The sequence below is a fragment of the Pristiophorus japonicus genome, chromosome 8 (assembly GCF_044704955.1).
Source record: "Pristiophorus japonicus isolate sPriJap1 chromosome 8, sPriJap1.hap1, whole genome shotgun sequence".
Lineage (NCBI taxonomy): Eukaryota > Metazoa > Chordata > Chondrichthyes > Pristiophoridae > Pristiophorus > Pristiophorus japonicus.
The window spans coordinates 3,124,439-3,147,333 of NC_091984.1; the positions used below are offsets into that span (position 1 = coordinate 3,124,439).

General features: G+C 46.9%; 1 protein-coding gene across 4 annotated transcripts in view; it reads right to left on the minus strand.

Annotated features, from left to right (window-relative positions):
* Positions 1-22,895, minus strand: part of msh4 (mutS homolog 4) — a 133,179-nt gene that overhangs the window by 28,548 nt on the left and 81,736 nt on the right. For 3 of the 4 annotated variants that reach the window (XM_070886454.1, XM_070886453.1, XM_070886455.1), the window contains 5 exons: positions 18,767-18,903; positions 17,182-17,285; positions 14,520-14,644; positions 10,425-10,625; positions 7,469-7,587 (listed from right to left, as the gene is read on the minus strand). In XM_070886454.1, coding sequence (XP_070742555.1) covers positions 7,469-7,587; positions 10,425-10,625; positions 14,520-14,644; positions 17,182-17,285; positions 18,767-18,903 — 686 coding nt within the window. Of the gene's footprint in view, positions 1-2,741; positions 2,837-7,468; positions 7,588-10,424; positions 10,626-14,519; positions 14,645-17,181; positions 17,286-18,766; positions 18,904-22,895 lie in introns of all 4 variants that reach the window. The other variant, XM_070886456.1, reaches the window with a different exon arrangement.

Below are 22,895 nucleotides of genomic sequence, written 5' to 3' on the forward strand. Positions count from 1 at the left end.
TATGACTCTATGGGCCCGAAATTGATGAAGGCCAAGGCCCGCCCAAAGTACCGCAGATGGCCGGCGAGAGACCGGGCGGTACTTTGCCAGGAAGATTTCTCCAAAAGAGTTGGCAGTACCAACCAGCGGTAAAATAACGGCTTACGCCGTCAATCTGGGCAGCAGCGGGCGGGAGCTCTCAATCTCATCGGCAAAGGGTCTTGCTGCCCAAGTGCCGCTGAGGACGGAGTCAGGCCCAGGGAGGGTGGAAGACCTGAAAATAAAAAAACAACAGAATATCTTCAGGGGACCCCATGCAGGTAAGTCGCTGGGAAAATAACATTTTAAATATGTTCTTTAACCTTTTTTTTCAGTTCTTCGTACCTACAGTCAGGATTAAACCTGCCTCCACGCAGCGATCCTTCCCCTTGCTGGCGCCAACTCCCGCCATATTCTGCCCGCTCCAATCAGGCATCTCGGCGGACAGGAGGCCACTTGCGCTACTTGGCCACCAGAGGATGTCAGCGGGACATTCCCGGCAGTACTCCCCTCCCGCCCGCTCTAGCCTAAGTGGAAACTGGGAGAGAGAGGAAACCGGAGGCAAAACTCGGCGGTTGTGGGCGGTAAGGCCACCAATACCGGGTCCTATGAAGAGTGCAGTTATACTGTCACTTTGTGTTGCCGCAAATCAGCTGCATATAATGTACGGCCCAACAGGTCCGTGCTGGTGTTTATGCTCCACACCAGCCCCGCCCACCCCTCTTCATCTCACCCCATCAGCATATCCTTCTATTCCCTTCTCCCTCATGTGTTTATCCAGCTTCCCCTTATTCTGGATTAGTTGGGGGTGAGGGAGAACCCCCACAGAAGGTCATCTTCCCAAATATCATACCTGTAGCTTTCTGAGCCAAATAAATTAATACATTGGGTAGAGTCCATGATGGTGGGAATAATGAGGTAGTTTCAAAGCTCTGTGAGTGTCCTTTGGTTGCAATGGGAAAGAAGAAGGAACTTTCATTTCTGCACTGTCTTTCACAACCTCAGGACGTCATAAAATGCTTTACAGCCAATGAAGTACTTTTTGAAGTGTTGTCACTATTGTAATGTAGGAAACACGGCAGCCAATTTGCACACAGCAAGCTCCCACAAACAACAACGTGATAATGGTCAGATCATCTGCTTTTAATGATGCTGGCTGAGGGATAAATTTTGACCAGGACACCAAGGAGAATCCCCTGCTCTTCTTCGATACAGTAGCCGCTCGATCGTTTATGTCGACCTGAGAGGGAACAGGGGGCCTCGGTTTAATGTCTCATCCGAAAGATGGCATCTCTGACAGTGCAGCACTCCCTCAGTGCACTGGGTGTGTTAGCCTAGATTTTAAGGTAAAATACAGACACCTACCCAACAGTTCTGGAGGATGACTGCACAGTGTACAGTGCCATTCGCAACCCCTCAGATAATGGAGCAGTCCATGCCCGCATGCAGCAAGACCTGGACGATATTCAGGCTTGGGCTAGTAAGTGACAAATAACATTCGCGCCACACAAGTGCCAGACAATGACCATCTCCAACAAGCGAGAGTCTAAAAACCGCCCCTTGACATTCAATGGCATTACCATCGCCGAATCCCCCACCATCAACATCCTGGGGGGTTACCATTGACCATTGAGTTAACTGGACCAGCCACATAAATAGTGTGGCAACAAGAACAGGTCAGGGGCTGGGAGGCCGAAATTCAGGCATGCCAGAAAGCTTTTTTTACCGCCGGGAGAGTGGAGGCGGCCGTCCGTTCAATTTCCAGGTCTTTGAAGGTTCTTTTTCGTTGGACCGGAAGCCGGTCTTAAAGGAGGCCGAAGTGCGATGGCATGTGAAGCTGAGGGACTGAATCTGGGTCGGGATCAAGTCTCCTTCGCTGTCAATCAGCGGTGGAGCGGTGGTGATGTCACAGCGCGTGTGCGTCGCCACGCTCTCTCCCTGCCGTTAAAGGGAAGAGAATCGGACATTTTTAAACTTCGGCCCACTGGGCAACCGGGAGAGTTTAGGCCGGGCCAGCGGCCTGACACCCAAGAGGGGGTGCCAGACTGCCCATTGGTGGCCCGGCCGAACCAGGGGGCACAATAGTCTGGCCAACATGGAAGTCAGCCGGCAAAGAAAATTATATGGTGGCCGCGGCATTTGGCCCACCCCTTTAATTTCCACCACAACGCCAGGGCCAAGAGAGAGCAGTCAAGGTGTACCGCGTGGCAGGGCAGTCCGAGAGGTGGGAGTTCGTGGCGTTGGTGAGGCCTTTAAAAGCCCAGCGGCAGTGAGAGGCGGCGGCAGTCCGAGAGGCGGGAGTTCGTGGCGTTGGTGAGGCCTATAAAGGCCCAGCCGGTGCAGCTGCAGTGGGGAGAGAAGGCAATAAAGTAAAAAGAAATCAAAAGGTGACGTCACAGCCAAAGGGGTAAGTGATTGGCTGGTGATTGGTGAGTAGCTTTTCTTTTTATTTTTTATATCAGTAAGTAACCTGTTAACATTGTTGCCAATTTAGTGTATCTAAGGGTTAAGTCATGGCAGGAGAGCTCGGTCACGTGATATGCTCCTCATGTGGGAACTCAGGGACACTTCCGGTGTCCCTGACGACTATGTGTGCAGGAAGCGTATCCGCATCCAGCTCCTGACGGACCGCGTTGCGGAGTTGGAGCTGAGGGTGGATTCACTCTGGAGCATCCACGATGCTGAGAATGACGTGAGTAGCACGTGTAGTGAGTTGGTCTTACCGCAGGTGAAGGGTCCACAGCCAGCTACGGAATGGAAGACCAGCAGGAAGAGCAGTGCAAGGAAGGTAGTGCAGGGGTCCCCTGCGGTCATCCCCCTGCAAAACAGATACACCACTTTGAGTACTGTTGAGGGAATGACTCATCAGGGGAGGGCAGCAGCAGCCAAGTTCATGGCACCGTGGCTGGCTCTGTTGCACAGGAGGGCAGGAAAAAGAGTGGGAGAGCGATAGTGATAGGGGATTCAATTGTAAGGGGAATAGATAGGCGTTTCTGCGGCCGCAACTGAGGCTCCAGGATGGTATGTTGCCTCCCTGGTGCAAGGGTCAAGAATGTCTCAGAGCGGGTGCAGGACATTCTAAAAAGGGAGGGAGAACAGCCAGTTGTCGTGGTGCACATTGGTACCAACGACATAGGTAAAAAAAGGGATGAGGTCCTACGAGACGAATTTAAGGAGCTAGGAGCGAAATTAAAAAGTAGGACCTCAAAAGTAGTAATCTCGGGATTGCTACCAGTGCCACGTGCTAGTCAGAGTAGGAATCGCAGGATAGCGCAGATGAATACGTGGCTTGAGCAGTGGTGCAGCAGGGAGGGATTCAAATTCCTGAGGCATTGGAACCGGTTCTGGGGGAGGTGGGACCAGTACAAACCGGACGGTCTGCACCTGGGCAGTACCGGAACCAATGTCCTAGGGGGAGTGTTTGCTAGTGCTGTTGGGGAGGAGTTAAACTAATATGGCAGGGGGATGGGAACCAATGCAGAGAGACAGAGGGAAACAAAAAGGAGACAAAAGCAAAAGACAGAAAGGAGATGAGTAAAAGTGGAGGGCAGAGAAACCCAAGGCAAATAACAAAAAGGGCCACTGAATATAAAGGGGCTGCAGGAGCGGTCAAAACTAAAAATCATGGTTTAAAAACTAGGATTAAAACACTCTACCTAAATGCACGCAGCATTCAAAATAAAGTAAATGAGTTGACGGCACAAATCATTACAAATGGGTATGATTTGGTGGCCATTCCAGAAACATGGTTGGAGGGTGGCCAACACTGGGAATTAAACATACAGGGGTATCTGACAATTCGGAAAGATAGACAAGAAGGGAAAGGAGGTGGGGTAGCTCTGTTAATAAAGGATGATATCAGGGCAGCTGTGAGAGACGATATTGGCTCTAATGAACAAAATGTTGAATCATTGTGGGTGGAGATTAGAGATAGTAAGGGGAAAAAGTCACTGGTGGGCGTAGTTTATAGGCACCCAAATAATAACTTCATGGTGGGGCGGGCAATAATCAAGGGAATAATGGAGGCATGTGAAAAAGGAACGGCAGTAGTGATGGGGGATTTTAACCTACATATCGATTGGTCAAATCAAATCGCACGGGGTAGCCTGGAGGAGGAATTCATAGAATGCATACGGGATTGTTTCTTAGAACAGTATGTAACAGAACCTACAAGGGAGCAAGCTATCTTAGATCTGGTCCTGTGCAATGAGACAGGAAAAATAAATGATCTCCTAGTAAAAGATCCTCTCGGAATGAGTGATCACAGTATGGTTGAATTTGTAATACAGATTGAGGGTGAGGAAGTTGTGTCAGAAACGAGCGTACTATGCTTAAACAAAGGGGACTACAGTGGGATGAGGGCAGAGTTGGCTAAAGTAGACTGGAAACACAGACTAAATGGTGGCACAATTGAGGAACAGTGGAGGACTTTTAAGGAGCTCTTTCATAGTGCGCAACAAAAATATATTCCAGTGAAAAAGAAGGGCAGTAAGAGAAGGGATAACCAGCCGTGAATAACCAAGGAAATAAAGGAGAGTATCAAATCAAAGACTAATGCGTATAAGGTGGCCAAGGTTAGTAGAAAACTAGAGGATTGGGAACATTTTAAACAACAGCAAAGAATGACTAAGAAAGCAATAAAGAAAGGAAAGATAGATTACGAAGGTAAACTTGCGCAAAACATAAAAACTGATCGTAAAAGCTTTTACAGATATATAAAACGGAAAAGAGTGACTAAAGCAAATGTTGGTCCCTTAGAAGATGAGAAGGGGGATTTAATAATGGGAAATGTGGAAATGGCTGAGACCTTAAACAATTATTTTGTTTTGGTCTTCACAGTGGAAGACACAAAAACCATGCCAAAAATTGCTGGTCACAGGAATGTTGGAAGGGAGGACCTTGAGACAATCACTATCACTAGGGGGGTAGTGCTGGACAGGCTAATGGGACTCAAGGTAGACAAGTCACCTGGTCCTGATGAAATGCATCCCAGGGTATTATAAGAGATGGCGGAAGTTATAGCAGATGCATTCGTTATAATCTACCAAAATTCTCTGGACTCTGGGGAGGTACCAGCGGATTGGAAAGCAGCTAATGTAACGCCTCTGTTTAAAAAAGGGGGCAGACAAAAGGTAGGTAACTATAGGCCGGTTAGTTTAACATCTGTAGTGGGGAAAATGCTTGAAACTATCATAAACGAAGAAATAGCGGGACATCTATATAGGAATAGTATAATCAAGCAGACGCAGCATGGATTCATGAAGGGGAAATCATGTTTAACTAATTTACTGGAATTCTTTGAGGATATAACGATCATGGTGGATAGAGGTGTACCGATGGATGTGGTGTATTTAGATTTCCAAAAGGCATTCGATAAGGTGCCACACAAATGGTTACTGCAGAAGATAGAGGTACTGGATAAAGAATTGGCTGGCGAACAGAAAGCAGAGAGTCGGGATAAATGAGTCCTTTTCGGGTTGGAAATCGGTGGTTAGTGGTGTGCCACAGGGATCGGTGCTGGGACCACAATTGTTTACAAGACACATAGATGACCTGGAAGAGGGGACAGAGTGTAGTGTAACAAAATTTGCAGATGACACAAAGATTAGTGGGAAAGCGGGTTGTGTAGAGGACACAGAGAGGCTGCAAAGAGATTTGGATAGGTTAAGCGAATGGGCTAAGGTTTGGCAGATGGAATACAATGTCGGAAAGTGTGAGGTCATCCACCTTGGGAAAAAAAACAATAAAAGGGAATATTATTTGAATGGGGAGAAATTACAACATGCTGAGGTGCAGAGGGACCTGGGGGCCCTTGTGCATGAATCCCAAAAGTTAGTTTGCAGGAGCAGCAGTTAATCAGGAAGGCGAATGGAATGTTGGCCTTCATTGCAAGAGGGATGGAGTACAAAAGCAGGGAGGTCCTGCTGCAACTGTATAGGGTATTGGTAAGGTCGCACCTGGAGTACTGCGTGCAGTTTTGGTGACCTTACTTAAAGAAGGATATACTAGCTTTGGAGGGGGTACAGAGATGATTCACTCGGCTGATTCCGGAGATGAGGGGGTTCCCTTATGATGATAGATTGAGTAGACTGGGTCTTTACTCATTGGAGATCAGAAGGATGAGGGGTGATCTTATAGAAACATTTAAAATCATGAAAGGGATAGACAAGATAGAGGCAGAGAGGTTGTTTCTACTGGTCGGGGAGACTAGAACTAGGGGGCACAGCCTCAAAATACGGGGGAGCCAATTTAAAACCGAGTTGAGAAGGAATTTCTTCTCCCAGAGGGTTGTGAATCTGTGGAATTCTCTGCCCAAGGAAGCAGTTGAGGCTAGCTCATTGAATGTATTCAAGTCACAGATAGATAGATTTTTAACCAATAAGGGAATTAAGGGTTATGGGGAGCGGGCGGGTAAGTGGAGCTGAGTCTACGGCCAGATCAGCCATGATCTTATTGAATGGCGGAGCAGGCTCGAGGGGCTAGATGGCCTACTCCTGTTCCTAATTCTTATGTTCTTATGTTCTTATGTTATGTTCTTATGCATCGATTTTTTGTGCTGAATTTCCGTCGGTATGAAATTGAGGTAAGGGATAGTGGTGGCGCACGCTTTTATGACGTGCTTCCGGCGGTCGGTATCAGCAGGGTGGAACTGAGGAAAGACCGAAAATTCCTCGACCTGAATTTGGGTCGAGGTGGCCAGTTGACCCTAAAGCGCCGGCCACAGCATGGCCGCCGCAAACTGGCAATAACGGGTCTTTCCAAGACCTTGAATTTCGGCCCCTGGGTATTCTGCGGCGAGTGTCTCACCTCCTGACTCCCCAAAGCCTTTCCACCATCTACAAGGCACAAGTCAGGAGTGTGATGGAATACTCTCCGCTTGCCTGGATGAGTGCAGCTCCAACAACACTCGAGAAGCTCGACACCATCCGGGACAAAGCAGCCACTTGATCAGCTCCCCATCCCCCACCTTCAACACTCACTCCCTCCGTCACTGCTGTATCGCGGCTGCAGTGTGTACCATCTACCAGATGCACTGCAGCATCTTGCCAAGGCTTCTTCGACAGCATCTCCCAAACCACGACCTAGAAGGACAAGGGCAGCAGGCGCATGGGAACACCACCACCTCCACGTTCCCCTCCAAGTCACACCACCATCCTGACTTGGAAATATATCGCTGTTCCTTCATCGTCGCTGGGTCAAAAACCTGGGACTCGCTCACAGCACCGTGGGAGCACCTTCACCACACTGACTGCAGCGGTTCAAGAAGGCGGCTCACCACCACCTTCTCAAGGGGCAATCAGGAATGGGCAATAACTGCTGGCCTTGCCAGCGATGCCCACATCCCATGGAAGAATTTTTTTTTAATTCTAACACTTTCTACAATAATCGTTAATTATTATAAACAATACATTTTAATATTATTTGTGAATTTTGAAAAATATTTCTACACCTCTTTCATCTCCTTCATAAAGGTTGATGAGTTGGTTTCAATGTCATCGTCTACACCTATCCTGGTAAAGATCTGATCGGCGATTCGAAACGAGGCATATTCAGCTGGGACAAAGGAACCTAGTGGGGAAGTAAACGGAAACTTATCAATCGCTCCTCTGATTTTTCAGCATTCTTCGGAGAAAATATACATTTACACTGATCTTTTTACATTACGAACGTTTGTTATGTGAGTTACATAGAATTACATTGTATTTACAGCACAGAAACAGGCCATTCGGCCTAACAGGTCCGTGCCAGTTGTTTATGCTCCACACGAGCCTCCTCCCACCCCCCTTTATCTCACTCCATCAACATATTCCTTTCTCCCTCATGTGTTTATCCAGCCTCGCCTTAAATGCATCGATCGATACTATTCGCCTCAACCACTCCCTGTGGCAGCGAGTTCCACATTCTCACCGCTCTCTGGGTAAAGAAGTTTCTCCTGAATTCCCCATTGGGTTTATTAGTGACTGTCTTATATTTATGATCTCAATTTTTGGATTCCCCCACAGAAGTGGAAGCATTTTCTCTCAGTCGAACCCTATCAAAACTTTTCATAATCTTAAAGATCTCCATTAGGTCACTCCTCAGCCCTCGCTTTTTCTAGAGAGATTAGCATCTAAAACATTTAACACAGCTGTATGAGCTTTCTTTAACTACTTTTGTAACCTGCTTTAAAAGGTCCAATGATTCCTGTTGCAAAGTGAGCAGGCCGGCGATCAGGACAGGAGAGGATGGGGTTTGACGGTGATGACCTCTCACCCAGTGGTGTATTAGTATTCTAATGCTTGCTTGCTTGGCTCATATATGAAGAATAACCTGCTGTACAATGCAGTGCATTGAAGAAAGGAGGTGGGACAAAATTTGGTAACAAAAACACTTTTCTTTTTAAATTTAGGAATTTTAATCCCTTAATTTTTTTGAGTGACTACTCCCTCCAACCAAGTAATAAAATTCTGACGTGCCAGTCAATGCGAAAACTATTTGCTAAATAACTTGCTAGAAACGTCAATCAACATGCTCCTCCACCCTGCTGTGTATATCATTTAATACTCTTGCTCTTTGATACTCCAATTCGAAAGACAATGTTCGCAGTTGAACTCATTGCAATTCTTGACACCGATGCAACAACAAAAACTTGCATTTATATAGTGCCTTTAACATTGTAAAACATCCCAGGGAGTTTCACAGGAGCGATTATCAAACAAAATGTGACAGCGAGGTGGGTTCAGAATATCATGGACTTCTATTAACAGTGGGTTAAGATTTTCAAAAATATTTACTTTGATTGTGGGTAAATAGGGAGGACGTCTAAGATTAGAAGAAAATGGTTTCTAATGATAGTTTATTATAACATAACTTTAACTTCATACACAAGAGGACCCCAAGGCCTAGAAATTGGGTACGGGAGGGTGGGCTGGGGGGGAGGGGGTGATAACCCTCGTGAGGCAGGACTTCCTGCGCCCGGTGTAGATGTCCCAACCCGCGACCTAAATTGCGGCCGCCACCCCCTGAGAGGAAGTGGAGTGCAATGTGGCGGGATCGGGGGCACTACGCAGACCAGCGTCGCAACACTACGCAGCCTCCCCGCATAGCGCTGAGGCGTGGCAAGGCCCCTCCCCTTCCGCTAAAAGGAATGGAGTGTCAGGCTGCAGGATCGTGGCAGGGACCCCGTGAAATTAGCGGACAATGGCCCAACCGGTGAGTCGGATTTAAAAAATGGCACGTGGCACAGCGCACCTCCCCTTCAACTTTGGCCCTGCGAGCGGAGTGCGGCCCGGACCGCGGCCCAAGGGGCTGGCGCTGACATTGCTCGCGGCAGCCTCATGGGACGCTGCCCAATTTCTGCCGTGGGGCCCCCCAAAAGTTTTAATTCTAATTCTTTAAAAAAAGGTTATCTATGATTATTTGTTTCTGGAATATGGGTGGCGGTCATCCCCGGTTGCTCCGAGAAGCTGGTGCTGAACCGCTGCTGTCCTGATGGTAAAGGTGCTCCCACAAAGGTGCTATTCAGGAAATCCCAGGATACTGAACCAGCATTATCATCATAGGCAGTCCCTCGAGCAAGGATGACTTGCTTCCATATGAGTTCACAGATGTTTCAATGAAGGACCTGATGTTCCAGCCCTGAACTCCAATTTAAGGGTGGAAGATGCCTGTGCGTGGATTTTTTTAACGTGGGGTGACCGTTGCACACCAGCCACCACACGGGCTTGACAGAGCGAGGTCTTGGTCCAGTAGCAACGGTTAACCAGGACGACTGGAGACCAGCTCTGCTGCCTGGATATAGTGCGTGCACATATCGCAGTGTGGGCTGGTCCGTGCTGCCCCTGGGCCCTCGGCTCTTCTGGATCCCGTACCCTCATTCGCCGCACCTCTGCCACGAGCCCTCACCGCTCCTCCGCCACAAAAACACTCGCTGCACCTCCGCCACAATCCCTCGCAGCTCCTCCGCCACTCACCACACCAACCAGTGATAGAAGCATAGAAAATAGGTGCAGGAGTAGGCCATTTGGCCCTTCGAGCCTGCACCACCATTCAATAAGATCATGGCTGATCATTCACCTCAGTACCCCTTTCCTGCTTTCTCTCCATACCCCTTGATCCCTTTAGCCGTAAGGGCTACATCTAACTCCCTTTTGAATATATCTAACAAACTGGCCTCAACAACTCTCTGCGGTAGAGAATTCCACATGTTAACAACTCTCTGAGTGAAGAAGTTTCTCCTCGTCTCAGGCTTACCCCTTATCCTTAGATGAACGATCAGTGATATATGACCAATCGGGACAGGCGGTATCGCATAGGTCACCGGTTATACCCCCGCCCGTCACACTATCACCCCCCATTATTGCGGTTCGAGCCTGTTTTGCACCCCGTGCCCAAGTCCAATTTTACTCCGCTGAGCTCCTACTCACCAATCTGGGCGATGATCTGACACAGAGCAATTTGTTTAAGATAGGTTGACTTCCCACTCATGTTGGGCCCAGTGACGATGATGAAGTTGTTCCCATCGGAGATGTAGGTGTTGTTAGCGATAGGTTTCTCCATCGATATCTTCTCAAGAATAGGGTGCCGCCCCTGCTTAACAGCCAAGGTGTCCGTAAACTCTGGGCGAACTGAGACAAAACAAAGAACAATCAATCAGCGAAAAGCAGGCCGGATTTTAGTATTAACTCCATCAATTTCTTCAGGGGACCACCGTAACATGCCGAAACCCCGGATAGGGATATCAATGGGCTTCCGCCAGCCGATTGGGAGAACCCGTGAGCAAATTGATGGCGGATATCACTGGAAGACAGCAACAACATTTCTGAACGCAATGTTGCTGCCCTCATAATTATTCATTACCAACAATTGCTGCGGTCGGAGTAAACATTCAAATGTACATCTAATCAATTGTTCATAGAATGAAACAGCACAGAAGAAAGCCACTTGGCCCATTTTGAAAGAACGATCCAATCAGTCCAACTCCCTGCTCTTTCCCCACAGCCCGGCACATCTTTCCCCTTCAAGTATTTATCCAATTCCCTTTTGAAAATTACTATTCAATCTGCTCCCACCGCCCTTTCAGGCAGCGCATTCCGGATATAACTCGCTGCGTAAAAAAAATTCTCCTCTTCTCCCCCTCTGGTTCTTTTGCGAATTATCTTAAATCTGTTATCATAAACAGAACTGTCCCACTGTGAGAGTAAATGTAAGCAGTGTAACTTCTGATTAGTTATAGTTTTCTGTAAAACGGGTATCACTCCAAGTACTAGTAAAATGCAGTACTTGAAACCCCCGGCGCATTGATCACCCATAATCACAGTTTTGGTTTCCTTATTTAAGGAGGGATATGCTTGCATTGGAGTCAGTTCAGAGAAGGTTCACTCAGTTGATTCCGGAGATGAAGGGTTGTCTTATGAAGAAAGGTTGAGCAGTTTGGGCCTATACTCATTGGAGTTTAGAAGAATGAAAGTGTTCATATTGAAACATACAAGATTCTGAGGGGGCTTGACAGGTAGATGCAGAGAGGATGTTTCCCCTCGTGGGGGAATCTAGAACTAGGGGGCATAGTTTCAGAATAAGGGGTCACCCATTTAAAACGGAGATGAGGAGGAATTTCTTCTCTCAGAAGATCGTGAATCTTTGGAATTCTCTACCCCAGAGAGCTGCGGAGACAGGGTCATTGAATATATTTAAAGTGGAGATAGACAGATTCTTGAACTACAGGGGAGTTAAGGTTTATGGGGTGCAGGCAAGAAAGTGGAGTTGAGGCCAAGATCAATCAGCCATGATCCTATTGAATGGCGGAGTAGCCTCGAGAGGCTGAATAGCCAATATCTGTTTCTACTGTTCCATGCCAGGAGTTAGGGTCCGACAATTGACCTCAGCATCCCAGGGCTAGGGTTGGAAACAGCCGCAGTTTCCACGCCTGATTGAAATAGCACATGTGTGAGTGTCAGAGAGAACAAGTTACGGCTTGACTGTGATACCCTCCTGCAGTTGAATACCTTGTCCAGCTCACTGTCTAGGTCACACAGGAAGAATGGCCATTAGAACTCGGTACTGGAGTATGGAATCATACGGCATGAGCCAATGTCTTCAGGAGGGCGTTTAGAAAGTAACAGAAACAGGTCATTCGGCCCAACTGCTCCGTGCCGGGGTTTATGCTCCACACCAGCCCCCTCCCACCCCTCTCCATCTCACCCTACCCCCCCATCCTTCTATTCCTTTCTCCCTCATGTGTTTATCCAGCTTCCCCTTAAATGCATCGATACTATTCGCCTCAACCCCTCCCTGTGGCAGCAAGTTCCACATTCTCACCACTCTCTGGGTGAAGACGTTTCTCCTGAATTGCCTATTGGATTTATTAGTGACTGTTTTAATAAGAACATAAGAAATAGGAGCAGGAGTAGGCCATTTGGCCAAATGGCTCCGTCATTTAATAAGATCATGGCTGATCTGATCTTGGGCTCAGTTCCACTTCCCTGCCCACTCCCCATAACCCTTCACTCCCTTATCATTCAAAAATCTGTCTATCTCCACCTTGAATATATTCGATGACCCAGCCTCCATAGCTCTCTGGGGCAGAGAATTCCACAGATTTACAACCCTCTGAGAGAAGAAATTCCTCCTCATTTCTGTTCTAAATGGGTGACCCCTTATTCTAAAACTATGCCCCCTCGTTCTAGAATTCCCCATGAGTGGAAACTCAGGGATCTTATATTAATGACTCCTACACCAATAAATTGGGCCACTTACTGCCACGAGTTACCGCCGCAATCTAGTCAAAAAATGGACTGGATTCTTTTTATTTTATTGTAGTAGCTTGCTGCAATGCATTTTAAAAGTTTTTTTTAAGTGTGCAGGGAGTGCTGCTGGACACTTGCAAGGCCTCGCATGGTAAAGGGAGGCCTTTAAGAAGGCATAAAATGCTGGAAATACTCAACCAGTCAGGCAGCATCCATGGAGAGAGAAACAGAGTTCATGTCTCAGATTGAGATGCTGCCTAACCTACTGAGTATTTCCAGTATGTTATGCTTTCATTTCAGCTTTGCAGCATCCACTCGCAGAGGGAAGAGGAAGACGCAGAAGGAGCAGAAGAGGAGGAAGCAGAAGAGGAGGAAGCAGAAGAGGAGGAAGCAGAAGGAGGAATGCAACCCAGGCAGGCCCTTTCTGGCCGGGATATCCGAGATGGAATCATCCGCCTGCGTTACCAGTGACCACAACCCCAATTCCCCTTTCATCATTTGTCCCACACCTTCCCTTCCCTCTGTTACTGATCATCGCAGCGTCCCCTTGGCCACAATGCTGAAATAAAAGCTGCCACAAAGCAAACCTTCCAATCCAACTTTATACATCTATCCATCCAACATGACATCAAGAAAGCAACTCATCGCCCTTATGCATTCCCTTAGTGACTGTCTTGCCTGTGCTATTTCCTATCCTACTGATTTCACGCAGTGCTACCCCAGTGGCTGCAGCATGGCTGCTGACTTTCAGTGGGGGACACTGCAAATGGCCTTGCTGATCGACCTTGAGGAGCTGGTGGCTGGGAGTGTGAAATCGAGTGGCCATGTTTCTTTTTCACTCTGCTCTCCCTCTTGGTCACCCACTGGCTGAGCAGGATGCATTTCTAGATGTGTGAAATGAGGAAGGCACAAGGGTGGAGTTGTGTTGAGGGGAGGGCGGGAAAGCAAGAGATGCAAGCCACAAGGAGGATAACATATGAGGATACCAGCATCTTGTATCCTTTCAGCCCCGCCACTGGCCAAGGGCTCAGTCATGCCCCTGCCAAGAATGGCCAGCACCATCTCATCTCCTCTCTGGGGTGAGGTGAAGCTAGGAATGGCAGGTGTGCCTCATGTTTGGTACAGATTGTTGGTAGCTGAGTGATTGGCGGGGGTGGGGGAACCATGCAATGAGTAATGTGTGACGCTAGTGGTGCAGTTGGTAGGAGACGGCTTTTGAAGCTGCATTCACCGATCTTGACCACTACTCTGAACTCGTGAAGCTTTGGCACTGGAGCCAGATGGTGGGGGCGACACTGCTGGCAGTGACGGCCGGTCCCACATCATTCTTTCTGGAGGGCCTCATAGCCCCTGTGGATAGAGGATCACACTTGCAGTGTTGACCCCTGCACAAAACTGGAGTGCTGCGTGCGAGACTCTGGGTGCCCCTTCCCTGGCTTGATGAACTATTTGTGCACTTTTCCCATTTTTTTTAGATGCGGGAGGGAATTCAGCTTTAAAAGCTGAAGACTCCCATTCTCTACCCTATCTAATCCCTTCACAGATCAGGTCACTCTTCAGCCTTTTCTTGTTCAATTTTATTGAATGTTAATTTTCCCAAAACGTAATAGAAACAGATGCACAGTATAGTTAATTGCTGGAAATTGGATTACAATTGAATTTGCGCACAATTGCTTAGTTGTACTAAAATTACAGCAAGTCCAGTTTGTTTTTCATGCACTTATTTTGAATGCTACTATTTACAACACAAACAACAACAACAAAAGAAGCCCTTGCCGTAATCAGAAAGTGTGCAGGTGTGTGCGAAGGACAGCAACATGTCCAACATGGAGACAGCGTCTGACAGCTTGTAGAGACAATGGATGTGCTTGTAGATCTCACTCAAGAGTTTGCAAACCACCCTGGAGAAAGACAAAGAAAATTATTATGTTTCGGGTCAAGGTCAGCAACAGGAAATATTCTTCATTATTGGGTGGTGAAAAATGAGCTGCAGAAAATGCACTGCCGGAATACTACACTGATACTAATTTAAGTCAACTAGTTTAAGTTAAATTCTATACAAGTTCCTGGCTGGCAACTCGATCAATATAAATGCTTTTGTGTATGACACTATGGCATCCATTAAAAGACTTGCATTTCCATAGCGCATTTAACGACCTCAGGACATCCCAGAGCACTTTACAGCCATTGAAGTGCTTTATTTCTAATGTAGGAAATGTGGCAGCCAATTTGCTTACACAAAGGTCCCACAATCAGCAATGTAATAAAGACCAGATAATCTGTTTTTAGGCGTTGGTTGAGGGATATTGGCCAGGACAGCAGAACAAATAGCTGACGTGGAATCCTTTACATCCACCTGAGAGAGCAGGGACAGTCAGCATGGATTTGTTAAGAGAAGATCGTGTTTGACTAACCTGATTGAATTTTACGAGGTAACCAGGAGGGTCGATGAGGGTAGTGCGTACGATGTAGTGTATATGGACTTTAGCAAAGCTTTTGATAAGGTCCCACATGGTAGACTGATCACGAAGGTTAAAGCCCATGGGATCCAGGGCAAAGTGGCAAATTGGATCCAAAATTGGCTTAGAGGTAGGAAGCAAAGGGTAATGGTTGATGGATGTTTTTGTGACTGGAAGGATGTTTCCAGTGGGGTTCCACAGGGCTCAGTACTGGGTCCCTTGCTTTTTGTGGTATACATAAATTATCTAGATTTGTATATGGAGGATATGATTAAGAAGTTTGCAGATGACTCTAAAATTGGCTGTGTGGTTGATAATGAAGAGGAAAGTCATGGGCTGCAGGAGGATATCAATCTACTGGTCAGGTGGGCAGAGCAGTGGCAAATGGAATTTAATTCAGAGAAGTGTGAGGTAATGCACTTGGGGAGGGCTAATAAGGAAAGGGTATACACATTAATTGGTAGGCCACTTAGAAGTGTAGATGAACAAAGGGACCTTAGAGTGCTTGTCCACAGATCCCTGAAAGTATCAGGCCAGGTGGATAAGGTGGTTAAGAAGGTATACAAAATGCTTGCCTTTATTGGCGAGGCATAGAATACAAGAGCAGGGAGGTTATGCTTAATACTTTGGTTAGGGCACAACTGGAATACTGCGTGCAGTTCTGGTCGCCGTATTATAGGAAGGACGTGATTGCACTGGAGAGGGTGCAGAGGAGATTTACGAGGATGCTGCCTGGAATGGAGAATCTTAGCTATGAGGACAGATTGGATAGGCTGGATTTGTTCTCCTTGGAACAGAGGAGGCTGAGGGGAGATCTCATTGAGGTGTATAAAACTTTGAGGGGCCTTGATTTGGTGGATAGTAAGGGCCTATTTCCGTTGATGGAGGGATTAATTACGAGAGGGCATAGTTTTAAGGTGGTTGGTGGAAGGTTTAGAGGGGATTGGAGGGGAAGCTTCTTCACGCAGAGGGTTGTGGGGGTCTGGAACTCACTGCCTGGAAGAGTGGTGGATGCAGAAACCCTCACCACATTTAAAAAGTGCTTGGATGGGCACTTGAAGTGCTGTAACCTGCAGGGTTACGGACCAAGAGCTGGAAAGTGGGATTAGACTGGTTAACCTCTTGTTTGGTGGCGCAGATACGATAGTAAGTACTGCAGGGAATCGAATGCGGCCAGGGTCATCTCCTGGACTAGTTTCGATCGCCTGGATGGGTCGGAAAGGAAGTTTCCCAGATTCTTTTCCCTTATTGGCTTGAATTTTTATCTGTTTTTTTGCCTCTCCCAGGAGAACGCATGGCTCTGAGTGAGGTGGAGTGTAAAGTGTTGCGATACTTGGGGTGTCGCAGTTGTGTGGGGCGGACTGGTTGGGCCGGATGCTCTTTACCTTTCTGTCATTGTTCATAGGTTTATATGTAACCTTCAGGGCTGCTGACCGAGGGCCATGCGGCACTTTGTCGGCCAGCGCGGGCACAATGGGGCAAAATGGCCTTCTTCTGTGCTGTAAATTTATGATTCTAAGAAGAAATTACAGCAGAAGACCAAAAGCTTGGTTAAAGAGGTAGGTTTTAAGGAGCTTCTTAAAGGAGGAAAGAGAGGTAGAGAGACGGAGAGGTTTAGGGAGGGAGTTCCAAAGTTTGGGGCCCAGGCAGCTGAAGGCACGGCCACCGATGGTTGAGTAGTTATAATCAGGGATGCTCAAGAGGGCAGAATTTGAAGAGCGCAGACATCTCGGGGGGTTGTGAGGCTGAAGTAGATTACAGAGATAGGGAGGGGCGAGGCTATGGAGGGATTTGTAAACAAGGATGAGAATTTTGAAATCGAGGCTTTGCTTAACCGGGAGCCAGTGTAGGTCACAACCATTCACTGCATTTCATTCTTAGCTTAATTTCATTCTTGTCCTAATGACACCTGTTACGAGAATATGTGGGTTTTCTTGAAAGAACAAAAGTTGCTTGATGAATATTCCTAATCTTCTTACAGATAAGTCATGTGGTAAATCTCCCGCAGAGACTCGTGGCACCGTTCGTTCATTTTAATTAAGTCGGTCGTAGTGAAGTTGTAAGTGTTCTTCATCACGGTGACCTGGAAAGGAATGCACAAGTCAGAATAGAAACTTTCTACAGTGCTCAGAAGCAAGTCATTACAGGAGGCAAGCAGACTGCTTATAAAAAGCTAAGCAGCCTTGTGGCCTGGTACTGCTGAATGTGTAGACTATGTCTGCTCAATATATATCGTGTGTAGCTATACTTGTACATCCTGAATGTGCAACCCTGTGACTTTACGCTTATCTGTCACTTTGTCTGCTGAGCTCTCCTGATGCAGTATGAAATGACTAATTTAGTTGAGGTCGTATTTGAACAGGGAGGGAGGGAGGAAATAATTGCATTTCTATAGTGCCTGTCACAACCTCAGGCAAAGTGCCTCAACACCATTTTCTGAAGAGTAGTCACTTTTGTAATGTCGGAAACATGGCAAAATCCCACAAACAGCAATGTGATGATTACCAAATAATCTGCTTTCCTGATGAAAATTGCCCAGGACACGAGGGAGGACTCCCTTGGTCTTCTTCGAATCATGCCGTGGGATATTTTACGTCCACTTGAGAGGGCAGACATCTCACTCAAAAGACAGCACCTCCGGCAGCACAGCATTCCCTCAGTGCTGCACTAGCAGTGTCAATCTGGATTTTGTGCTCAAGTCTCTGGAGTGGAGTTTGAACCCACGACCTTCTGACTCAGAGGCGAGAGTGCTGCCCACTGCGCCATGGCTAACATAGACACTAGGGAGCTTATCTACTGTAATGGATTTGGGTCCTCTGTGATCATCTTTCCCTGATAATGCGATGGCAGGCACCCAATAAGCTGAGGTGCATCGTGTGCTGCTCTCCCGCCCCCCAGAATTAATAGACACAGAGCCCTCTCGTCCCAATACAATTAGTGTCCCCCAGCACTGCAGTAGGCTCAATACTGGGTGGAAGGAAAACGGTTTTCTTTCTTTGGCAGGTTTCCGAGAAAGGCACTGCTTAGATACTTCTAAGAGGACCAGTATCTCTGCAACCTCCTCCAGCCTTACAAGTCTCCGAGATCCCAGTGCTCCTCCAACTCTGGCCTCTTGCGCATCGCGAACGTCATTGCCCCACCATTGGTGGCCCTGCCCTCAACAGAGCCCTAAGCTCTGGACTTCAATCTTAAACCTCTCCGCCTCTCTCTCCTTCCTAAAACGTATCTCTCTGAGCAAGCTTTTGGCCACCTGTCCGAATATCATTTTACATGGCTCGGTGTCAAATGCTGTCCGATAATCGCTCCTGTGAAGTGCCTTGGGACGTTTTGCTACATTAAAGGTGCGAGATAAAGGCACGTTGTTGTTAAAAAAGACAATTTCTGCCAAATTGTCCAATTACAACGACAGGTATGTAGTAAATCCACCCACCCCAACCAAAAAAAACCTTTTCCTGATAACAATTTATTTAATACTTATTTTGCTAACCACACAAAATAACACTGCAGAACTTAATGACACATATTTAAAAGCATACATAACTGAAGCTTCAGTAAGTAACGCACCTTCATGAACTCCGAAGGCAGCTGTCCATTCGGGAATGAAGCTCCCTCACAGCTCAGCTGAATGAAGAATCCTCGGGTGGTACTGAAGCTGGTTTTCAGAGGCAGGTTGTATTTTTCTCCCAGCTGTGCTATCATTCCTACTCAGTTTAACATGAAATAGTGAAAACACTTATTAAACCCGCAGGGGGAGTGTTTGCTAGTGCTGTTGGGGAGGAGTTAAACTAATATTGCAGGGGGATGGGAACCTATACAGGGAGACAGAGGGAGACAAAAATGAGGCAAAAGCAAAAGACAGAAAGGAGATGAGGAAAAGTGGAGGGCAGAGAACCCCAAGGCAAAGAACAAAAAGGGCCACTGTACAGCAAAATTCTAGAAGGACAAAGGGTGTTAAAAAAACAAGCCTGAAGGCTTTGTGTCTTAATGCAAGGAGTATCCGCAATAAGGTGGATGAATTAACTGTGCAAATAGATGTTAACAAATATGATGTGATTGGGATTACGGAGACGTGGCTCCAGGATGATCAGGGCTGGGAACTCAACATCCAGGGGTATTCAACATTCAGGAAGGATAGAATAAAAGGAAAAGGAGGTGGGGTAGCATTGCTGGTTAAAGAGGAGATTAATGCAATAGTTAGGAAAGACATTAGCTTGGATGATGTGGAATCTATATGGGTAGAGCTGCAGAACACTAAAGGGCAAAAATCGTTAGTGGGAGTTGTGTACAGACCTCCAAACAGTAGTAGTGATGTTGGGGAGGGCATCAAACAGGAAATTAGGAGTGCATGCAATAAAGGTGCAGCAGTTATAATGGGTGACTTTAATATGCACATAGATTGGGCTAACCAAACTGGAAGCAATACGGTGGAGGAGGATTTCCTGAAATGCATAAGGGATGGTTTTCTAGACCAATATGTCGAGGAACCAACTAGGGGGGAGGCCATCTTAGACTGGGTGTTGTGTAATGAGAGAGGATTAATTAGCAATCTCATTGTGCGAGGCCCCTTGGGGAAGAGTGACCATAATATGGTGGAATTCTGCATTAGGATGGAGAATGAAACAGTTAATTCAGAGACCATGGTCCAGAACTTAAAGAAGGGTAACTTTGAAGGTATGAGGCATGAATTGGCTAAGATAGATTGGCTAATGATACTTAAGGGGTTGACTGTGGATGGGCAATGGCAGACATTTAGAGACCGCATGGATGAATTACAACAATTGTACATTCCTGTCTGGCGTAAAAATAAAAAAGGGAAGGTGGCTCAACCGTGGCTATCTAGGGAAATCAGGGATAGTATTAAAGCCAAGGAAATGGCATACAAATTGGCCAGAAATAGCAGCGAACCTGGGGACTGGGAGAAATTTAGAACTCAGCAGAGGAGGACAAAGGGTTTGATTAGGGCAGGGAAAATGGAGTACGAGAAGAAGCTTGCAGCGAACATTAAGGCGGATTGCAAAAGTTTCTATAGGTATGTAAAGAGAAAAAGGTTAGTAAAGACAAACGTAGGTCCCCTGCAGTCAGAATCAGGGGAAGTCATAACGGGGAACAAAGAAATGGCAGACCAATTGAACAAGTACTTTGGTTCAGTATTCACTAAGGAGGACACAAACAACCTTCCGGATATAAAAGTGGTCAGAGGGTCTATTAAGGAGGAGGAACTGAGGGAAATCTTTATTAGTCGGGAAATTGTGTTGGGGAAATTGATGGGATTGAAGGCCGATAAATCCCCAGGGCCTGATGGACTGCATCCCAGAGTACTTAAGGAGGTGGTCTTGGAAATAGCGGATGCATTGACAGTCATTTTCCAACATTCCATTGACTCTGGATCAGTTCCTATCGAGTGGAGGGTAGCCAATGTAACCCCACTTTTTAAAAAAGGAGGGAGAGAGAAAGCAGGGAATTATAGACCGGTCAGCCTGACCTCAGTAGTGGGTAAAATGATGGAATCAATTATTAAGGATGTCATAGCAGCGCATTTGGAAAATGGTGACATGATAGGTCCAAGTCAGCATGGATTTGTGAAAGGGAGATCATGCTTGACAAATCTTCTGGAATTTTTTGAGGATGTTTCCAATAAAGTGGACAAAGGAGTACCAGTTGATGTGGTATATTTGGACTTTCAGAAGGCTTTCGACAAGGTCCCACACAGGAGATTAATGTGCAAAGTTAAAGCACATGGGATTGGGGGTAGTGTGCTGACGTGGATTGAGAACTGGTTGTCAGACAGGAAGCAAAGAGTAGGAGTAAATGGGTACTTTTCGGAATGGCAGGCAGTGACTAGTGGGGTACCGCAGGGTTCTGTGCTGGGGCCCCAGCTGTTTACATTGTACATTAATGATTTAGACGAGGGGATTAAATGTAGTATCTCCAAATTTGCGGATAACACTAAGTTGGGTGGCAGTGTGAGCTGCGAGGAGGATGCTATGAGGCTACAGAGTGACTTGGATAGGTTAGGTGATTGGGCAAATGCGTGGCAGATGAAGTATAATGTGGATAAATGTGAGGTTATCCACTTTGGTGGTAAAAACAGAGAGACAGACTATTATCTGAATGGTGACAGATTAGGAAAAGGGAAGGTGCAACGAGACCTGGGTGTCATGGTACATCAGTCATTGAAGGTTGGCATGCAGGTACAGCAGGCGGTTAAGAAAGCAAATGGCATGTTGGCCTTCATAGCGAGGGGATTTGAGTACAGGGGCAGGGAGGTGTTGCTACAGTTGTACAGGGCCTTGGTGAGGCCACACCTGGAGTATTGTGTACAGTTTTGGTCTCCTAACTTGAGGAAGGACATTCTTGCTATTGAGGGAGTGCAGCGAAGATTCACCAGACTGATTCCCGGGATGGTGGGACTGACCTATCAAGAAAGACTGGATCAACTGGGCTTGTATTCACTGGAGTTCAGAAGAGTGAGAGGGGACCTCATAGAAACGTTTAAAATTCTGACGGGTTTGGACAGGTTGGATGCAGGAAGAATGTTCCCAATGTTGGGGAAGTCCAGAACCAGGGGTCACAGTCTAAGGATAAGGGGTAAGCCATTTAGGACCGAGATAAGGAGAAACTTCTTCACCCAGAGAGTGGTGAACCTGTGGAATTCTCTACCACAGGAAGTAGTTGAGGCCAATTCACTAAATATATTCAAAAGGGAGTTAGATGAAGTCCTTACTACTAGGGGGATCAAGGGGTATGGCGTGAAAGCAGGAAGTGGGTACTGAAGTTTCATGTTCAGCCATGAACTCATTGAATGGCGGTGCAGGCTAGAAGGGCTGAATGGCCTGCTCCTACACCTATTTTCTATGTTTCTATGTTTCTAGGAGTTACTGAGGTATCATTTACAGATTCATCAAACCAGATAAGATGTGTTTAGCTTAGCTTAAAATTGATGATACAAGCATTTCTTGTCGAAAGGAGATGGTGAAATATTCAAAGAGATCAATCATGATTCTTCCTCGAGCAGAGGCCCATCCCCCATCACCCTCCTCCGCCTGGCTGAACTTGTTCTCACATTGAACAACTTCTTCTTTTACTCCACTCACTTCCTCCAAATTAAAGGTGTTGCTATGAGAACCTGCATGGGTCCTAGCTATGCCTACCTTTTCATGGGATATGTGGAACATTCTTTGTTCCAGTCCTACTCGAGTCCCCTCCCTCACCTCTTTTTCCAATACATTGATGACTGTATCGGTGCCGTTTCCTGCTCTCGACCTCAACTAGAAAATTTCATTCACTTTGCTTCCAATTTCCACCCTTTCCTCACCTTCACACGGTCCATCTCCGACTCTTCCCTTCCCTTCCTCGACTTCTCCATCTCCATCTCTGGGGATAGGCTATCGACCAGTATCCACTATAAGCTCATTGACTCCCACAGGTACCTGGACCACACTTCCTCCCACCCCGCATCCTGTAAAGTCTCCATTCCATTCTCCCAGTTTCTTTGTCTCCGTCGCATCTGCTCTGACGATGCCACCTTCCACACTAGTGCCTCTGACATGTCTTCCTTTTTCCTCAACCGAGGATTCCCTCCGCCGTGGTTAACATGGCCCTCGACCGTGTCCATTCTATTTCCAGCACCTCTGCTCTCACCCCTTCCCCTCCCTCTCAGAACCACGACAGGGTTGCCCTTGTCCTCACCTTT